The sequence below is a fragment of the Nomascus leucogenys genome, chromosome 12 (genome assembly GCF_006542625.1).
Source record: "Nomascus leucogenys isolate Asia chromosome 12, Asia_NLE_v1, whole genome shotgun sequence".
Lineage (NCBI taxonomy): Eukaryota > Metazoa > Chordata > Mammalia > Primates > Hylobatidae > Nomascus > Nomascus leucogenys.
Genome location: NC_044392.1, coordinates 20,204,415 through 20,224,533, shown reverse-complemented (window position 1 = coordinate 20,224,533; position 20,119 = coordinate 20,204,415). Strand labels below are relative to the sequence as shown.

At 37.8% G+C, this 20,119-nt stretch overlaps 1 protein-coding gene across 11 annotated transcripts in view; it reads right to left on the bottom strand.

Moving 5' to 3' along the window:
• OSBPL9 (oxysterol binding protein like 9) overlaps nt 1-20,119 on the bottom strand; it is a 168,868-nt gene that overhangs the window by 11,360 nt on the left and 137,389 nt on the right. For all 11 annotated transcript variants that reach the window (XM_004089796.3, XM_003258981.4, XM_003258983.4 and 8 more), the window contains 6 exons: nt 16,305-16,395; nt 14,794-14,898; nt 10,755-10,914; nt 4,277-4,389; nt 3,735-3,853; nt 195-280 (listed from right to left, as the gene is read on the bottom strand). In XM_004089796.3, coding sequence (XP_004089844.1) covers nt 195-280; nt 3,735-3,853; nt 4,277-4,389; nt 10,755-10,914; nt 14,794-14,898; nt 16,305-16,395 — 674 coding nt within the window. The remainder of the gene's footprint in view (nt 1-194; nt 281-3,734; nt 3,854-4,276; nt 4,390-10,754; nt 10,915-14,793; nt 14,899-16,304; nt 16,396-20,119) is intronic.

The window sequence follows — 20,119 nt, the reverse complement described above, 5'->3', positions numbered from 1 at the left end:
GTTGCCTAACAACATCACCACCATATAACTTAAGCAAACAGATACGCATCCAGTGTAAACACATTATTCAATACCACAGAATACCCAGAAATGTTTGAAAGGTGACAAGGAATCCATCTATCCTGCAAAAAAAGGGCAGAAAGCTGCTGAGTAACATCTGTAAACACTGGAAACTACCATGTTCAGTCAAATACCTCACAAACAGGTCCGGATGTGCAAAAAAGTCTGCATACATTTCTAAAAGAGATCTTCTTTCAAGAATAAACGTTGGAAGAACTACCTGAAAAACATACACATTCGACCCTTGAAGATCAAATTTCTCTTCAGATAAACAGATTAAAAAAAAGAAAAGAAAACAAAACAAAACACCACCTCATCATTCAAATCATGGTAACATCCACCACATATTGCCCAGGCATGCTCCAAAAACTAATTCTCAACCTGTCAGATTCAGAAATGACCATTAACCTGCCTAGCAGATCAAAAACAGAGAAGGGGTTTTGAATGTTCAAATGTCACTTCCTCTATGCAACTTCCTTTTTCTCCCTAAGTATAGTAACAACAACAAACCACTCAACAAACTCACTCAGAGGAATCCTTTGATGCCTCCTATCTGCTGGACATTACATATACATTATTTTATTATTTGTATATTACATACATATTATCTTACAATAGCCCTATGATGAAGAAATTATTACAGTGAAGAAATATGAAGCTCAGAAAGGGTGAGAAATTTTCTCATTGTCCCACTATTAATGTGGAATTCAAACTGGATCTGAGTTTGGGGCGTGTGTACACTTTCCTCTCTACTGCTGTTGCTCTATCATCATTAGACAAATGTATAGGAAATACATGATGAGCACCTACAATCCAAGGATTAAGTTTTATTCATACTCACGCTCTCACTACTATTTACACAGTAAGAAACTTTTAAATGAGCAATTAAAGGAATAAACAAAAAGAAGAAGAGAATACAGACGGGGAAACAACAAACTGGAATATGGGAAGACATGAGAAAGATGAGGATTAACCAATAAAAAAAAAGAGAAGAATTTCATTAGAGAATGGGAATGGAAGAAGAGTTTTTGAAATGAGTATCAGATTATCAATTATTCATTATGAAGTAGAACACCTCAGAGTAAGCAAAAATTTCTTAACATTTAGTAATAACTACATATCCACTATATTCAAGGTCCTGTGTTAAAAGCTATGGTGGAGGCTGGGCATAGTGGCTTGCGCCTATAATCCCAGCACTTTGGGAGGCTGAGGTGGGTGGATCACCTGAGGTCAGGAGTTTCAGACCAGCCTGGCCAACACAGTGAAACCCCAACTCTACTAAAAATACAAAAATTACCTGAGTGTGGTGGTGCACACCCGTAGCCCCAGCTATTCGGGAGGCTGAGGCAGGAGAATTGCTTGAACCCAGGAGGCAGAGGTTGCCGTGAGCCAAGATTGCACCACTATACTCCAGCCTGGGCGACAGAGCAAGACTCTGTCTCTAAATAAATAAATAAATAAATAAATAAATGCAAGCAAGCTATGGTGGAGACAAAGGTAAGTATGAGAGAATAAAAAAAGCATTTAAACTGTAGGTGGAATGTGACAAACATCATACAAGAAATGCTCTAAGCACCTTGGAAGTTCAGTTCAAGGAAAGATCATGTTCTGTTTGGGGGACCAGAATGAGGGCAGAGCTGGGAAACAATTTACTGAGGTGGCACTAGAGAAAAGCCTTAAAGAAGAATAAGGCTGTGATAAAAGAATAAGACATGGAGACGGGAGAAAAAAAAAAAGACAAGGAAAGGATACGAAGAGGAGTGTGACAGAGATTAATCAGTGAACCAGTGTGGCTGGACATATAATCAAAATATAAAGTGGGCTGATGAACACAAGCTTGGAAAGGGACACTAAGACTGTAACACTTAGAATCTCTATTATCAGACTCTCAGCATTTAAATTTTAGGTAAACATTTTTCTTTCACAGAACATGTAAATTCATAATCCAAATAGGGTTAGATTAGCAGGTAAGCTTATATACTGACTTGGTACAATTTCTTACCACTTTAGGTAACGCAGAATTATAAACCACCGAGTAAAAATGCTGAAGAAGAAAACACATTCAGTAAAAAATAATTATGATAATATCATTTATAATATAACAAGCTTTTTGCTATGGACTCAAATATGGTTTATTTGGCAGAGAAAATTATGTGAGGCAAGAATTACAAACTTGATTGTGGCAAACACATCTGGTTACCTCTTCACATCCATGCTTCACCCCCAAGAACTCTGATTCAGTTCAGGTTCAGCTGTGGGCTGCCATGGCCTTCTCTCCCACGTCTCAAGGGGTGAATGTGGATTCATTTAAACCAATCATTTAACCTCCTCCTTGCCAGTGGCAGGTTTAGGCACGAGAATATGCCTGATACTGGCCAATGAGATTCAACAGGAAGCCTAATGAGCCACTTCTGGAAAAGAATATCCTTCCTAACAACAACAACAACAACAACAAAGCCAGCAGCTGTGCAATCTAATGATTACTGAAGCAATTCTGGGGACAAACTCCTGCAAATGTTCTCCTACCTAGAACATTCCTGGTAAGTGTGTTGGGCTCCACAAATAAATGTTGTCCTTGTGTTTCTGTTCTCACTTAGATTAGGGGTAAAAGGTTTTATTACAGACACTTATTTGAAGGTATTATGAATTAGTCTTTTTCTTAATGGCCCTCTAAATCCAAAACAAAAAGGAGTTCACTACTGACAAAGACTGTAACACTGGAGTTGATTTTGCCCTAACAAAAGTGAGAACCTAAATTTAATCAACTCCCCAAAGCTCGGCAGAACAATAATCAATATGAAAGTTACTACAGTTCAAGCCTTCAAGACAAAGGCAGTAGTGGAAAGATTACAGGTTTTAAAATCATGGAGCAGATTAGAATCTCAGTCTGCCACTTAATATGACTTAACACGACTCAGCCACATTACTTAACTTCTGAGTTTTAGTTTCCTGATGAAATGAAGTTAATAACACCTACTCTGTGGTACTGTGGTGAGAATTAAGTGAAAGGTGGGTGTTTCTAGCACAGTGGCAGGAATATACAAAGGCACCCGTACACCAGTCTCCTAATTCAAGCGTGAATTCTGTTGAGAGCTCCAAGTTTAAATTCAAATTCAAATCCAGACTATGGTAATTTTGCATGACTCAATATGTGTCATTTTGCGTGCCTGTAATCCCAGCTACCAAGGAGGCTGAGGCAGGAGAATCGCTTGAACCTGGCAGACAGAGGTCACAAATATGTCACAATTTTACATTTACTACCACTTCCAATCCTTACAACAACCCTCTGAAACAGTTAACTATGTGTCCAATTTGCACAGAGAACCCTGAAGTCCACAGAGGAAGAAACAGAAGAAGAAACTCACTGAAGCCCGTGCGTGGTTTGCTAATATTAGAGATAGGACGAAAACACAGATCCTCTGACCCTAAGATTAGAACTCTAACAAATCTTAATCCATACAACTCATACACACTGTTCTCTATGAAATTATCCCAGCTTGACTTTTTCATCATTTATAAAATTTTGTTTACTTATCTACATCTATATTAAATCATAAGAAGACACAAGTATAAAAAGAAATTATGTCATTTTACTACATTTGCAGGCACACTCACCACGCAATCACTGAGAATCCATACATACCCATACAGACTTACAGCAAATTTGGTCTTACCTTAGTAAGATCCATTCCAAGTCTAACCTGTGACAAGAGGTGCATGATAACGCTCTTGTGCTCCTCCACAGACCCTGCCTCCGCATCATCATCTCTGTCATCATGTGAATCGAAAAGGTCTAATAAAATAAAGCAGATCTTATTAGAATGGTGCTAAATTGGGCCAATCTGTGCTGATACTAGAATTACAATTTTTTTTTGTTTGTTTGAGATGGAGTCTCATTCTGTCACCCAGGCTGGAGTGCAATGGCACGATCTTGGCTCACTGTAAACCTCCGTCTCCCAGGTTCAAGCGATTCTCCTGACTCAGCCTCCTTGGTAGCTAGGATTACAGGCACACACCACCACACCCAGCTAATTTTTTGTATTTTTTTTAGTAGAGACAGGGTTTCACCATGTTGGTCAGGCTGGTCTTGAACTCCGGACCTCAAGTGACCTGCCCACCTCGGTCTCCCAAAGTGCTGGGATTACAGTGTGAGCCACCGCGCCTGGCCACAAATATTTTTAAAGAAAAAAAAGTTAAATTATCAAAGGTCACTCACCAGCATCACTTGTTCCATTGGACATGGAAGAATTAAGTGATTCTGTGGTATCTGGGCGTTTTAGACTATTTCCCGAGCTGCTGTGTGTCAGGACTGAGGCAGATCCAGAAGAACTATAAAAACATTACCTTATTTAAGCTAAAGAAAGCAATTTAGAATCATAGTAAGCTAGACTCGTACAGTTAGCGGGTTCCATGCATGCATATATACACTTTAGAATTCTCTCAATGACAAGGTCTCCTGTCTTATCCTTTATGCATGGGGTGTGCTCAACAAAGCCATGTTGATAGTCAAGACCTAGAAGTCATCAAAACTTAGTGAGATCTTTGCCTCTGCATTTAAGTTTAAAACTAGAGTTCCTTTTCTGATTTTGTTACTGGGTATAAATCTAAATGTGTCACAATTCTTGGCAACAATTCCAGAAACTCAAAAACAGCAAGTCTCAGAAACATGTCTTGTCTTTATGTTTGAGATCTTTGATAAAAGCCCACATTGGTATTAATGCTCTTCCTAATCATTAAAAAACTGTACTTGAAATTATAAAATAAAAAAAATCTTATTTATGCAAGTAAATTTATGCTAACTGGCTTTTATGAGCCAGTTAACAGGTCTAAAGAAAGATTATTCTATTATTAATAGATTATCATACCTGTGATATTTTACCCACGGAAGTGTGTGTGTGTGTGCGCGTGCGAACACACGCACGTATACTTATATTTTTCTTAAGAGACAAGGTCTCCCTATGTTGCCCAGGATGGACTCGAACTCCTGGCCTCAAGTGATCCTCTCACCTCAGCCACCCAAGTCACTGGGTTTACAGGTGTGAGCCACCACACCCAGGTGGTATTCGTATATAAATAAAGGAAAAATAAAAAAGGCACACAATTTACTTATTAAATGTAAAAACTGAAATCAAATTTCTCACATTGTAGATACTTATATAACAGTACACATATAATAGTCTTATTACAACTCTACATGTGTGAAAACATATTATGTATTCTAATCTAATCATAATTTGCCCTTGTTACTTACCTTCTTTTGATTTTTTAAATTAATAAACTTTATTTTTAGAGCAGTTTTACGTTCATGGCAAAACTGAACAGAAAATATAGACAGCATGCATATATTCCCTGTCTCTACACCTGCAAACCTCCCTCACGATCAACATCCCATACCAGAGAGGTATATTTCTTACAACCAATGAGCCTACATTGACACATCATTATCACTCAAAGTCTACAGTTTATATTAGGGTTCACTCTTGGAGTTGCCTGTTCTATCGGTTTTGATAAATATATGACAACATGTATCCACCATGGTATCATACAGAATAGTTTCACTGCTGTAAAAATCCTCTGGGCTCTGCCTGTATTAGAACACTAGAATATTAGGATATTCTAAAATTAGAATATATTATGTATTCTAGTTTGCCCTGGTTACTTACCTATTTTTCAAAATTCCTTGAGTAACTAAGTATTACTTCTTTGATTATTTAGTAGTATATATCACAAGGTACTATAACTAATGTCCACCTCACCAGTTTTGAGAGGCAATGAAAAATATGTCTAAAAGACGCAGCTAAGAGAAATCAAATGATCATTAAATGACAGAACTGGGGCCAGGCATGGTGGCTCAAGCCTGTAATTCCAACGCTTTGGGAGGCCAAGGTGGGAGGATCACTTGAGCCCAGGAGTTTGAGTCTAGCCTGGGTAACATGGTGAGACCCCATCTCTACCAAAAATAAAAAATTAGGCTGGGCATGGTGGCTCAGGCTTGTAATCCCAGCACTTTGAAAAGCCAAGGTGGGCAGATCACTTGAGGTGAAGAGTTCAAGACCAGCCTGGTTAACATGGTGAAGCCCCATCTCTACTAAAAATACAAAAAGTTTGCCGAGCGCGGTGGCATGCGCCTAGTCCCAGCTACTCTGGAGACTGAGACATGAGAATCGTTTGAACCTGGGAGGTGGAGGTTGCAATGAGCCAAGATCGCACCTCTGCACTCCAGCTCCAGTTTGGGCGACAGAGTGAGATTCTGTCTCCAAAAAAAAAAAAAAAAAAAAAAAATTAGCTGGGCATGGTGGTGTGTGCCTGTGGTTCCAGCTACTGGGGAGGCTGAGGTGGGAGGCTCACTTGAGCCCATGAGGTTGAGGCTATAGTGAGCTGTGTTCATGCCACTGCACTCTAGCCTGAGTGATGGAGGGAGACCCTCTGTCTCCAAAAAAAAAAAAAAAAAAAAAAAAAAAAGCATGAAAGTTACCTTTAAAATGCTTTGTGCCTCTGTGATGTATCTCAAAATAGAGTCAATCTTTTAAATCAATTGACCTAAAAACCCCAAATCCTATAATATATGAATCTTATTTTAGATGTAATTTCAAAGGTCCTATTTATGCTGTGTTTTTTCTCCTTACCCATGGTTAGAAACCATGTCTGAGCCAAGTGAAATACTCAATAAGACTGTAAATTGAAAAAAAATGGGATAAATTTTCAGCCATTTCATAATTTACCTTGTTCAGAACAAATGATATAAAGAAAACAGTTAAAAACAACATCTGTGTATACAGGAAAGTTTTATCTGCAATGGGCTAAGTTGTCTAGAATTTAGGCATAAAATCGTAAAGTATGCAAAAACAATTTAAAGCTATGAATTATAGTAACAATTTATTGAGTATCTTGTATGCACCACACATGGTGTGTCTGTATCTACATTACAACCCTAAGGTAAACACAATGACGCTCATAATACACACATGCTCAGAGGTTCAATGACTGGCCTGAAGTCACACAACTGGTGAGTACTGGAGACCTTTCAAACACTTCTGGCTCCAAAGTACAAGTTCTTTCCAACATGTACTTTTATCTAATTTATAAATGTGTAAACTACAGTGCTCAGTTACACAGCAGCTATCATTAGTATAGGTCTTTAGAAAAAGAATAGTGAAACGACTTAAACTTTCAAGTTCTCTTCCTTCAGAAAGACAAAAACAAAAAATAGTAAAAAGAAATTTGATCTCAGAGTTACAAAATCAGCAGTAGCAGCTGATGACCAGCAGGTGTCACAAGCTCAAATACCTACAGATGCCAGGCAGAGAATATGTGGATAGGACCAAGACATAAAGATATATATGGAACTGGGGAGCCAGCATAACCTGAAAGGATCTAAAGCCTTGTTAAAACAAAAAACAAGTCAACAGAACACTGTGCTGCCCAAATAAAACATCTGCAGTCCTTAGTGGTTTGGGCTTCTAGATTAGAGTATACAAACAAGGAAGAGTGAAATTGAGGGAGAAAAGGAACACAGAGTGGGTTAGTTGGACATAAAAACTCAACTCTGGACCCTTTCAAAGAGATGATCATGAACTGTGTGTTTATTATGGGACAGGGTACTGGGAGAGCAATGAAGGAACCTTAACAGCAGGAATAGAAGAAGCCCATGAGCCTGTGCATGACTGTAGACCTGCCTATTACAGGTACAACAGGTGTTTTAAATGTTTCGATTTCATAGAAATTTTGGGAGAATCCCTTAAACCGGGGCCAGAGAGTGTCTATCAGTGATGTTACCAAGAGCTAACCACATATTACCAAGCTTTTACTGAATACAGTCATATGCTTTTAAAGGATGGATAGATGAGTGATTTACTAGCAAGTGACATTCAATTGCACTTTGTTTAGAACAACAGCTAACGTATTGTCTTTAGGCCAGGTGCAGTGGCTCATGCCTGTGATCCCAGCACTTTGGGAGGCCAAGGCGGGCGGACAGCCTGAGGTCAGGAGTTCGACACCAGCCTGGCCAACATGGCAAAATCCCGCCTCTACTAAAAGTACAAAAATTAGCTGGGAATGGTGGTGGGCACGGTGGTGGGCACAGTGGTGGGCACCTGTAATCCCAGCTATTCAGAGGCTGAGGCAGGAGAATTGCTTGAACCCAGGAGGCGGAGGTTGCAGTGAGCCGAGATTGCGCCATTGCACTCCAGCCTGGGCAACAAGAGTGAAACTCCGTCTCAAAAAAAGGCTGGGCGCAGTGGCTTATGCCTGTAATCCCAGCACTTTGGGAGGCCAAGGCAGGCCGATCATGAGGTCAGGAGATCGACGCCATCCTGGCTAACACGGTGAAACCCCATCTCTACAAAAAATTAGCCGGGCGTGGTGGTGGGCGCCTGTAGTCCCAGCTACTTGGGAGACTGAGGCAGGAGAATGGCGTGAACCCGGGAGGCAGAGCTTGCAGTGAGCCAAGATGGCACCACTGCACTCCAGCCTGGGCAACAGAGACTCTGTCTCAAAAAAAAAAAAAAAAAAAAAAAAAAAAAAAAAAAAAAAAGATGGTCTTTGATTCTCTTTTAAAAAAAATAATGATTGAACCCTTCAAAAATTAATAATAACCTTTCATTTTGGAATTTTCTTCCAAATGCTTATTTTCTTTTAACCCATTATAAAAACTTTTTTCCAAAATTAAATTTCTATTGGCAAACTGCTAACAATGGTTCCTCAATAGTTTATGTTTTAACATTCAAAATGAAGAAAAGAAACCAATATGCTAAACTAAGCCCTTTCTGCTACACTGGCCTTCTTGAGTTGTAGATTTAAACCTCCCTTCCATGTCTTAACTATATATATTCACCTAGACCACATATATTTCACTTTTTCTCACATTCAACAGCTGAACTGATCATAAGACAAAAAACTTGATGAATAGTCATTTTCCATATACATGCTAACATTTTGAGCAGTTATGATACAGTCATAATACAAATGCTGTATTTCTCAATTCATGTGCATACTTAAGAGAGCTAGAGTCTTAATGCAACATTTCTTATTTAAAGAAACCAGCATTCAAGGTCTAAGGACTGGCTGAAGGTAATTGGCTTGCAAATTCACCTTTAATTATTTCCAAATTTGTACTGTCTTAAAAAGCAAAAACCCTAGCTATAGTAACAGTACTAACTCCTGAGAAAGCAGAATTAGAAGTAATTCCCAACAAAAACTAAGCTAACTATTAATACATCTACAACAAACACAAGTAAAATGAAAGTAAATCAGTAATTCTACTTCTTTTTTTTTTTTAAGACAGAGTCTCACTCTCGTCACCCAGGCTGGAGTGCAGCAGCCCAATCTCGGCTCACTGCAACCTACACCTCCTGGGTTCAAAAGATTCTCCCATCTCAGCCTCCCAAGTAGCTAGGACGATAGGTGTGTGCCACCACACTCAGCTAATTTTTGTACTTTTTTAGAGACAGGGTTTTACCATGTTGCCCAAGCTGGTCTCAAACTCCTGGGCTCAATTGAGCCTCCTGCCTCAGCCTCCCAGATTGCTGAGATTAGGGGCATAAGCCACCACACCTGGCTCCCTAAACTGTTTTTGTTGTTGTTGTTTGTTTGGAGACAGAGTCTTGCTCTGTCGCCCAGGCTACAGTGCAGTGGTGTGATCTCAGCTCACTGCAACCTCCACCTCCCAGGTTCAAGCGATTCTCCTGACTCAGCCTCCTGAGTAGCTCGAATTTATAGGCATGCACCACCATGCCTGGCTAACTTTTTTTTTTTTTTTTGGTATTTTTAGTAGAGACAGGGTTTCACCATGTTGGTTAGGCTGGTCTCAAACTCCTGACCTCATGATCTGCCAGCTTCGGCCTCCCAAAGTGCTGGGATTACAGGCATGAGCCACCACACCTGGCCTCCCTAAATGTTTTTAAATAAAATTAGTGCCTTAAAGCCAGTGCAGAGAGACAGATTTGAAGTGGACTTCTGTTTCCCTGTAAGTAGACTTGCAATAAAAAGCTTTTCTTTCCTCAAAAACCTGGGACTTAGTAATGGCTTCTAGTGCATTGTGCAGCAAACCCCTTTTGCTCCGTAACACTGTAGGAAATAAATTTCTGTTGTTTATAGCTACCTAGATTACTGTATTTTGCTATGGCAGCTTAAAGGGACTAAGATACCATACCATGTATTCCATTAGATTATAAATGCCTGCCTATTCCCCCAAAAGTTCCCTGTGGGCAGGGCCTGGATCTTTGTAATCTTGATATCAACCTAGCACAGTGCCTGGCTGATAGGTGTTGAATATTTCCACTCTAATTAAAAAAAGAAAAAAGTAATAGAAGCCTCTTATTTGAATAATGCTTCATAGCTTATTCACTCTCATTGGACCCTCTCCTAATGTTGGTACTGTAGAAATGGCCAGGGTTCAACTAATAATAACACTGGTACATTACTATAGGTGATACTATTTATTCCATTTGGAGTAACTCAGGACTAAAATCAAAACTCTCACACAACTGGCTTTGCTCAATAAGCCAACTAAAAACAAGTTGTCCATACGAATATTATTTATCAATAAAAAAACTTCTATTAAAAAGGTTGCCCTTTTAATTTTCCCAAATAATAACTGATGAGGCAAGTCTGTCATTAACACTAGTCTCAAAATCAAATTAGATTTTTAAAAATCACGAGAATCATTTAAATACGTATTCTGTTCATCTACTTACTCTATTAAGCGCTTTGGGGATGAGCCACTTTGATGGAATTCATCAGCATCATAAAATTCATCTTCACTGCTGGAGTAAGAGAACTCTGGGACTGTATTTGGAGACAAGTTCACATGGCTTGGAGAAGTGAGACTGCTACTCGGTGGTGAATGCCCACTGCCTAGGAAGTTAAAAGGGTTTTAGAGAAAAATGTTGGTGAAAGAGAAGAAACTAGGGAGATGGAGTCAAAGCAGACTTTTCTAAAATCAAAAAAGAGTTTGGTTAAGTTTGGAAAAGTCGCTACACTATTTATAAAGAAAATCAACATTTAAACGCCACACAGAAAATGGCAAATCATGATATAAAATGAGGACACAGCCTTTTAAATAAATGAAACAAAAAGCTATGTCCTCATTCTATAATTAAAGATTATCATTAATACTAGGAAGGGGGCCCTTTTGATTATATGAGTTGTGGAGTTGCAAGTCCAACAACAGATACGATTACCAATGGGATACTGGGGCTCTTATTTTACACTGCAGATCCAGATACCTAAAAATGCAGCAGTGAGCCACTGGGAATGCAAACTGGAAAGAATATTAAGACCACATAAACATTAAAATATTGCAGGATATCACATTCTTATCATTCGATATTTTTTGGCAATCACATGGAAAATACACACACCATCCAAATTCCTCTCTTCTTTTCCACCTAAGTCAGGGGCTCAGAGGTGGAGATAAAAATAGAGGACTACAATGAGAAGAATGCAGAAAATGAAAAGATTCAGAAGAACATTTTTCTATTCCTAAACAGTCTAACTAAAGAAATGGAAATTAATGAAGACCCAGAGAAAGAAGCCTGCCATCTAATCTCTGAGATGATCATCTGGTACCTTGTCTAGTAGTAAAGCAAGAACAAAAAAGTATCAAACCAATCGACAAATGGAGTATTAAGATCAGTTTAACTTATTGAGCATTTAAGGGCTGTCAGGCAATTTATACTAATCTACAGATGTCTGGTGAAGACTAAAGTTTATTAAGACACTGATGGCAATCTGAAAGCCAGGGCCACAGTTCTGGAAGAAATTGAAGACAGCAATAAAAATGAATCCAGGCTAGGCACAATGGCTCATGCCTGTAATTCCTGCACTTTGGGAGCACCAGATGGGAGGACTGCTTGAGGCCAGGAGTTCAAGACCAGCCTGTGCAACAAAGTGAGAGCCCCATCTCTTAAATAAATAAATAAATAAATTAGCTGGGCATGGTGGCATGTGCCTGTGGTCTCAGCTACACGAGAGGCTGGGGCAGGATCACTTGATCTAAGGAGGTCAAGGCTGCAGTGAGTTGTGTTTGTGCCACTGCATTCCAGCCTGGGTAAACAGAGTGAAACCTTGTCTCAAAAAAAAAAAGAATCCAGAGTCACTTACAGATTTTTTGCCCATTCCTATATCTATGGTTCAATAGCTGTGAAAAAGAGCACATCAGTTTGCCACATTTAGTCATCATATTCACAAAGGTATTTTAAAAAGATAACACAAAAAGTTTAACCCCTAAAAGGTAACGCTTATTTTGGAAATTCCAAAGGTAGCTCACCTTATTAGTAAACAACTTCATATTCTTTTTATTACCCAACAGAAAAAGTCAGAGAGAAAAGCAGCTTTTTCTTATTGGAATTAAAAAAAAATTGACCAAGAATTGCAAATGATTAAGTAGCATGCAAATATTCCAGGTGATCACACAAGTGAAACTGTATCTAAGAAGAAAAGTTTGAGTGGGAACTGCAAACAAAAGATCCTGAGATTTACTTAGGAGAGCAAACATTGTATCTTATTCCTTTATTTCTTTTTTGTATTAACAAGAGAAGTAAGGGAAAGAAAAGTGGAGAAAATGAAGTTAGGATGAAAAATCAAGTAAGATATAAATCACAGAAATTTAATTTTAAATTTTTCTTTAAATCTACTCTAAAGTGTTAGATTTTTGAAATATCTTCGACTGAAATAGTTTTCAGAAGATTATCTTCTGGAAATAATTTTTACTAAAATTAATGTACATAAGAAGAGCTTCTCACTTTCTCAAAGTCTGTTGCTAGTTTTATGTATTTCCAAACAGGAAAATTTTGGAATTTTGGTTGTTTCAAAATTCCGACATACAAATACGAACAACAACAAACAGGTACTATTTTTTAAATGAAGAAGAGGTGACACAGCTCAGGAAATACAGAAGTCAACCAAAATATTTCAATTTCATTATTTTAATTGCTTATCAGCCTTTTCCCAAGAGCTTCAAGTAAGGGAGCTATTTTTTTTCTTTTAAAATTCAAAGGTGACTGCCCATGCTGTTAAATAGTAAAGATCAAAGTAATAGCATCAGTACTTTTACTAACTCGAATTTTTAAAATCACAGGGTAATTATTCATCATTACATAGGAAAAATCCTACCCGGGAAAAAAATCTGAGGATGAACAAAAGGGGCTGATCTCCCACTTCTTCAAGAGTGGTTTTGGTTTTGGTTTCCAGGTTTAACAGCGTGAAAAGTGCTAGATGCTTCCTTGAGTTTGGTTCTACAAGTTATTCAGCATACATTTAATTTTAAAACAAGATAAATCTACTATCTAACACTGATAGTATCCCTGTAAAATAGACAAAAAATAAAGACCATAAGCCTAAACGAATTAAGAAAATGCAGGCTGGGCGCGGTGGCTCACACCTGTAATCCCAGCACTTTGGGAGGTGGAGGTGGACAGATCACCTGAGGTCAGGAGTTCGAGACCAGCCTGGCCAACATAGTGAAATGCTGTCTCTACTAAAAATACAAAAATTAGTGGGGCATGGTGGCGCACACCTTTAATCCCAGCCACTCAGGAGGCTGAGGCAGGAGAATCACCTCAACCCAGGAAGTGGAGGGTGCAGTGAGTCGAGATGGTGCCACTGGACTCCAGCCTGGGCGACAGAGTGAGACTCCATCTCAAAAACAAAAAACAAAACGTTTAAACAAACAAAAAGAAAATGCAAATTAAAATGAAGTATCTTTTTTTCTGACTATAAAACTAGCAAAAAGGTGAAAGATTGATAAATGTTTTCTAAAAAAATACACATATGCCAAAGGTGCTGTACAAGGATATCACCGAAGTGTTGCTTCTAGTGGAAGAACACTGGAAAAAACTTAAATGTCCATCAGTGGAAAAAACAAGCAATACCTGCCCAGGCAGCTGTAAAAAGAATGCTGTAGACCTAATTTTACAAACATGGAAAGTGCTCTAAGTGTTCTTTGTTAAAGGAAAAACGCAAGTCACAGAAACACATAACCTAACTTAGGTTCAAACAAAAACAATAAAAATACACAACATAAGTGTATATGCACATACATGCATGCAAATTACTGGGGGGAGAGTAAAGAGGACTTTCACTTTTTATTCTGTGCACTTCTGTGTCAGCTTCATAATAAGAAAGTATGCAAGTCTAGCTGGAGTACATTTTTCAAAAAGTCAACACAGATCACCAAAAAAATGTTAAGGTAACAAACAAACAAAACTCCGTAATATTTTATTTTATTTAAATTATTCCAGGCATGGTGCCTCATGCCTGTATAATCCCAGCACACTGGGAGGCTAAGGCAGGAAGACTGCTTGAGCCCAAGAGTTTGAGACCAGCCTGAGCAATACAGGGAGACTCCTCTCTACAAAAATTAAAAAATCAGCCAAGTGTGCTGTGTGTGCCCATGGTCCCAGCTACTTGGGAGCCTGAGGCCTGGGACGTCAAAACTACAGTGAGCCCTGATCGTACCACTGCACTCCAGCCTGAATGACAGAGTGAGACCCTGTCTCAAAAATAAAAATTTTAAAAATTTAAAAATAAATAATACTTACTTACTAAAGCTTCTCTTTCAAACACAAAGCTAACCACTTCACGTATGGAACTGTAATGTTCAAACTAAGATATCTCCAACAGAAAATATACAACACATTTCTTCAACTTTCCCCCTCCTCATGAGAGGTCACAAACCAACCTCAAATGTTAATAAATAGTTATGAGACATAAAGAAATTATGCCAATCTGTACCTGTACTATTTGGTGTAGGAGTCTGATGATGTCCCAAGGTAGCCAACACAGGTCCAACTGGTAGGGAAGATGGACGCTGCTCTGACTTACACAACTGAACAGGTTCTAGGAGATTTGAACGTATAAAATAAGGTACAGAAACAGCCAAACACACATTCTATTGGCTGTAATTGTCTGGGATTCAAAATCCTAAAGGCCAGTAATTTTTGAAACTTTATTTCATTAAGTCTAGTTCCATGCTACTCCTTCCTTTTGACTTCCTAGCCTCTTAAACTCAATGATGATAGGCTACAGAGTACGAAGATACCAGGCAGGATATCAAAAGACCAGCCACAGTAGGCCAATACTGCAGTATAAGTACGCTGTAAAATCAACAAATGCTTCTGATGATAATGTGTTTCTGAGCCTCAAATCACATAAAATCTGAAGTGGAGTACAGTACCTCCTCCTCTTTAGCCCGAGAGGTAGTTTAAGCTAATTCACTTAAGAAGTAAAAACTCGGCCGGGCGCGGTGGCTCACGCCTGTAATCCCAGCACTTTGGGAGGCCGAGGCGGGCAGATCACAAGGTCAGGAGATTGAGACCATCCTGGCTAACACGGTGAAACCCTGTCTCTACTAAAAATACAAAAAAAATTAGCCGGGCGCAGTGGCAGGTGCCTGTAGTCCCAGCTACTCGGGAGGCTGAGGGAGGAGAATGGCGTGAACCCGGGGGGCGGAGCTTGCAGTGAGCCGAGATCGCGCCACTGCACTCAAACCCGGGTGACAGAGCAAGACTCCGCACCCAAAAAAAAAAAAAAAAAAAAAAAGAAGTAAAAACTCACAAAAGGATTTCACATACTTACTAGTATCTTTAAAAAGAGTTTTCCCTTTTACAGTACAATTTCTGACTTCACTATGCCATCATTGAGAACATAGAAATGTTGGCTATAACAAAAGGGCAAAATGAATCAGTTAGTATAGCTAGGTATTGGTCCTGAGTCCTTCTTTGCCAGTTTTAAAAAAAATTGCATTTATTGCTCTAAAAAAAAAACCAAAAAAAAAACCAGATGTCATGTGATCAGTAGGCATCATAAATTTCCTTCTTCACTTTCTCATTATCTTAAAATCTACCATGAACATACCATTTGTATAGTTCAGAGCTACACAGAATACCTCAAAACGGAACATCCCTGGATTATCCAGAATAAGGTATAGTAATTTTTCCTTGCTAGCCATGAATTCTGAGTCATAGAATTCTGTCCTACCAGGGAATCCAAATCTTAGTAACCACGTTTGTTTTCTGTCTCACTTTGAATAACAAAACCACTTTCATCACACTTCAGTAAAGCGCCAATATCAAAACATTATCGTCTTTTTCCAGTTCACTTTCGGCTGTATTATTTTTTGAGTCCTTTTATTTATTAAAAACAATGAAAACCAAAGATAAACAGTAATAGCTAAGACTGCTATGACAGCCACACAAATTATTTTTTTCTCATCAATGAATCTAAGAAACATTTTCCCAAATTACCTGGAGGTAACACAGTCTGGGAAGGCATTGTGCTGATCACAGGTTCCAAAGGACTAGGTTGATATATTGCATCTACAGGATTAATAGTACTCTAAAATAAAGAAACACAATATAGTTATTTTTAATTAAATGCTCTTCTCATGCTACCCTCCCAAATGCCCACATTTATGACTGCAAAATCCTGAAGGTAGCTATATAGATATGTTGATGAAAATGAAAAGAGGAAATGAAACACCTCTTCTATACAGAAGTGTTAAGAGTTTCTTAAAGCACAGTAAGGAAAGAAAATGAATGAATCTCTGTCACGGAAGAAGGTAAAGCTAAATGGAAAAACTGAGGAGTTATAAAATGGTGTGGGGAGATTTCAGGAAGTCAAAACCACCTCTCAATTCAATTCGGTGCTTCTCAATTTCTTAATTCACCACAAATACTGTTTCTCTGTTTTTTTCACTTTTGGTGAGTTACACCAAATGTCCAACTAATGTACCTGTACCACCAGGATCTCATCTTTCCATCCCATACTGCTGCTATCACACAGCACAGTCACTCCTCAGGTATCCAGGGGAACTGGTTCCAAGCACCCCCCAAGGATGCCGAAATCCACAGATACTCAAGTCCCTGATAAAATATGGTGTAGTATTTGCATACAACCTACACATACGCTCCCATATAAGTTAAATCATCTCTAAATTACTTATGACACCTAATATTATGTAAATATTACATAAATCACCATTATACTGTACTGTTTAGGAAATAATGACAAGGAAAACAGTATATACATATTCAGTAAAGAGGTACTTTTTTTTTCCTCAAATATTTTTAATCCACGGTTGTTTGAATCCACAGATACAGAAGGCCGACTGTGTGTCTAGTTTTATGGTCAATAAAGAGAAAGAGATGTGTCTTCTAATTGGGGAGTGTAGAGAAGAGGGCTTGCTTTCTGAGGATTTGGAAGAGAGGGACAAAAAAATTCAGACATGTAGTTAATTTTAGAGGGGAGAAAAGTCTAGGATTCTCTGATTCTAAGTCAAGAAATTATTCTGACAGCATGAAGGCATTTTAAAAAGAAAACTCCATAACTTACTGATAGGGCGGCGGGGGGGTGCGGGTGTGTACATGTTAAACCAAAGTCTTTGCCACAGCAAAGTTTACATTTACCATTTAGAAGACTAAACTGGGAAAACCCAAGAAATAAAAATGTAAGTTCTTTACCTTTAATTGATCTGGAAAACTGAACTTCACATATATATTAAGTAGTGCTTATAACAGAAGATACTAAAACAGAAATATAAGGGAAATACTTTGCCAATAAATAAGTCCAAAAAAGCAGTTGTAAAAACTTAAAATCACCTAATAATAGAAACTGAAGTAATGGTAAAGTTTTTGTAGCATTCTCATGTAATATCTAAGTTAAAAATTTTTTTTCCAGGCCATGTGAAAAACAAACAAACATACATTATGTTCAGGACTGTTAAAGAAAAAAAATTTTAAACCAAAAAAACCCAGCCCTCTTTCTGCATGAATATCTAAAACTCATTAAATAAGGTCTTTTCAATCAAGTGACTTGAACACAGGAATTCTGATTCTTGTCACTACAATAGTTTATCTGCCATAAATACTTTCACTGAAAAATGAAGGACACTTAGAGAAAACACCCCCAAAACAATCAGTAATAATTTAAAAAAAAAAAAAAAAACTAAGAAACTGAAGTGGGGAATGTTTTGAAGCACTGAGAAAAGCAAAGAAACAGAGACTTGGAGTTTTTAATAGCTTAGAATCTTTAAGTCTCTTATCCTCTATGGGCCTCAGTTTCCCGGTCTGCAAAATAGAGTCTGTATTTACATGGGTGCTAAGGGTTTTCTGGTTATTACTTTGATTCTATTTTCAGATACCAGACCAAGCCATAACAACTAAACAAGTATCTCAACAAATGTGGAGTTGTTCTTAAAATAAATTCCTTGTTTATACAGCGCTTTTCTTGAAAATAACTCCAAATGTTTTACAATGACAAAATTCCACCATTAACGCTTTGATATATATAGCAGTGAGAATATGTCACACTTCCTTACCCCTCCCACTGAGGGGAATAAGAAATAAAATAACTTTGGAACAAGGGACCAGAATTCTCTTTTGGATGTAATCTTTTATTTTCCAGATGAAACGTTCTTACAATTAGGCTGGTCAATCAAAGAAAACACTTAAAAACTTTTTGCACTGTTAAGCAAAAATTATGGGAGGCCACAGTTTTGGATTGAGCTCTCATACTAGGGCCCAACAGATCAGACCAAACCAAAATGGAGTCACTCTTGCTAAATGCCGTATCATTAACCTCTAAGGAAGCAAGTAAATCCCAAAATAGAGCAGTTTTTTTTTCTGAAAATAGGAGATTCCAGTCTACCCGAATCAGTGTAATATGGAAATGCTCTGTTTTAATCCTTAAAAGAAATCTGATGTTAACCAATCAGCATTTTTTCCTGTTACAGTTCTCACCTTACAAAACCCACTGCTTTGCCACTGCCCAGTGAGACCTCTCATTCTATTTCGTAGAATGGAGGCTGATCCGATTTATGCATCTTGAATAAAAGCCAATTAGATCTATGATTAAATTTGTTGTAATTTTGTCTTTTGACAGCATGGATATTAAAAGTACTTAATCTTTTTGTTATTGCTGTTGTTTTCGATAGAAAAAATAACTATGCTACACTTATCCACAGTCCTTGGTCAGTCAACTTCAGGCTAAAATATGTCACATTACATTCTACAACTTGCTTTAAAAATAAATGCACAGAACTTGAGAAGCGAAAATACTACTACTCAGCCCTAATCTGTTTTGACATTAATGAAACCCATGTAATACAACGTATTGCACATACACATACATGTGCGTATAGCTAACATTTATTGAATACTATGTGCTTGTTCTGTACCTTACAACAAACTTCTAAGGTAGAACCTTTCAGCTTTCTTTACAGGAAAAGAAATTAAGACTCAGAAAGGGTAAGTAATTTGCCAAGGTCACAGGTAGTGAGTGGCAGGGCTATTTTATTTGAACCTAAGCAGACTGCCTCTAAGGCCTATTCCATGAATAGTTCCTCTATTTTTTCAAAATAAAAATTCTTAAGGAAAACATGCTCTAGTCCCTGGGCAAATGATTCAAAGATATTTTTCTATTACTTTAAATTTTCTATGAGTATAAACTTTCTATATGTTTTTCATTGCAAATGATCAAGTGTTTTTGGTATGTTTTATAAAATCCTGCCTGTTTTATTTAACATAATATAACTAATTTGGCTTTGAGGGAAAAAGAGATAAAAATAACAGCCAACATGGTTTTCCTCTGGAGTGTTTGGGGACCATAAAATGCTAGACAATACATACAGTCCTTTCCCATGAGGCTAACAATCTTCGATAGTATCTCATGAAGAGATTATTTCAGTTTGTATTACATTTACATCATACAATTGTATTATCTCACCATGGATCATACTTTGAACTGGCAAAAATTCTGATGTATTTAATTCAAATTCCAAACATGCTTATTTTACTTCTGCTTTCTTAAGAAATACACAAACACAGATTTAACTTAAAAAAAATTTTTAAACCAAATATAAAGATAACATGCTCATCCTTTCAAGTACAATCAGGAGATGTTTTTGAAAATTTACAGAATGTTTTTCTAGATCTCAGACAAGCTGGCATTTGTAAAGTCTAGGACAAACAAAAAAGCTGCCTCCTGCTTCAGGAATACAGACTGAGGTCACTCAGTTACCATAAAACTAGGGTACACACAAACTACAAACCTTCAAACTCTT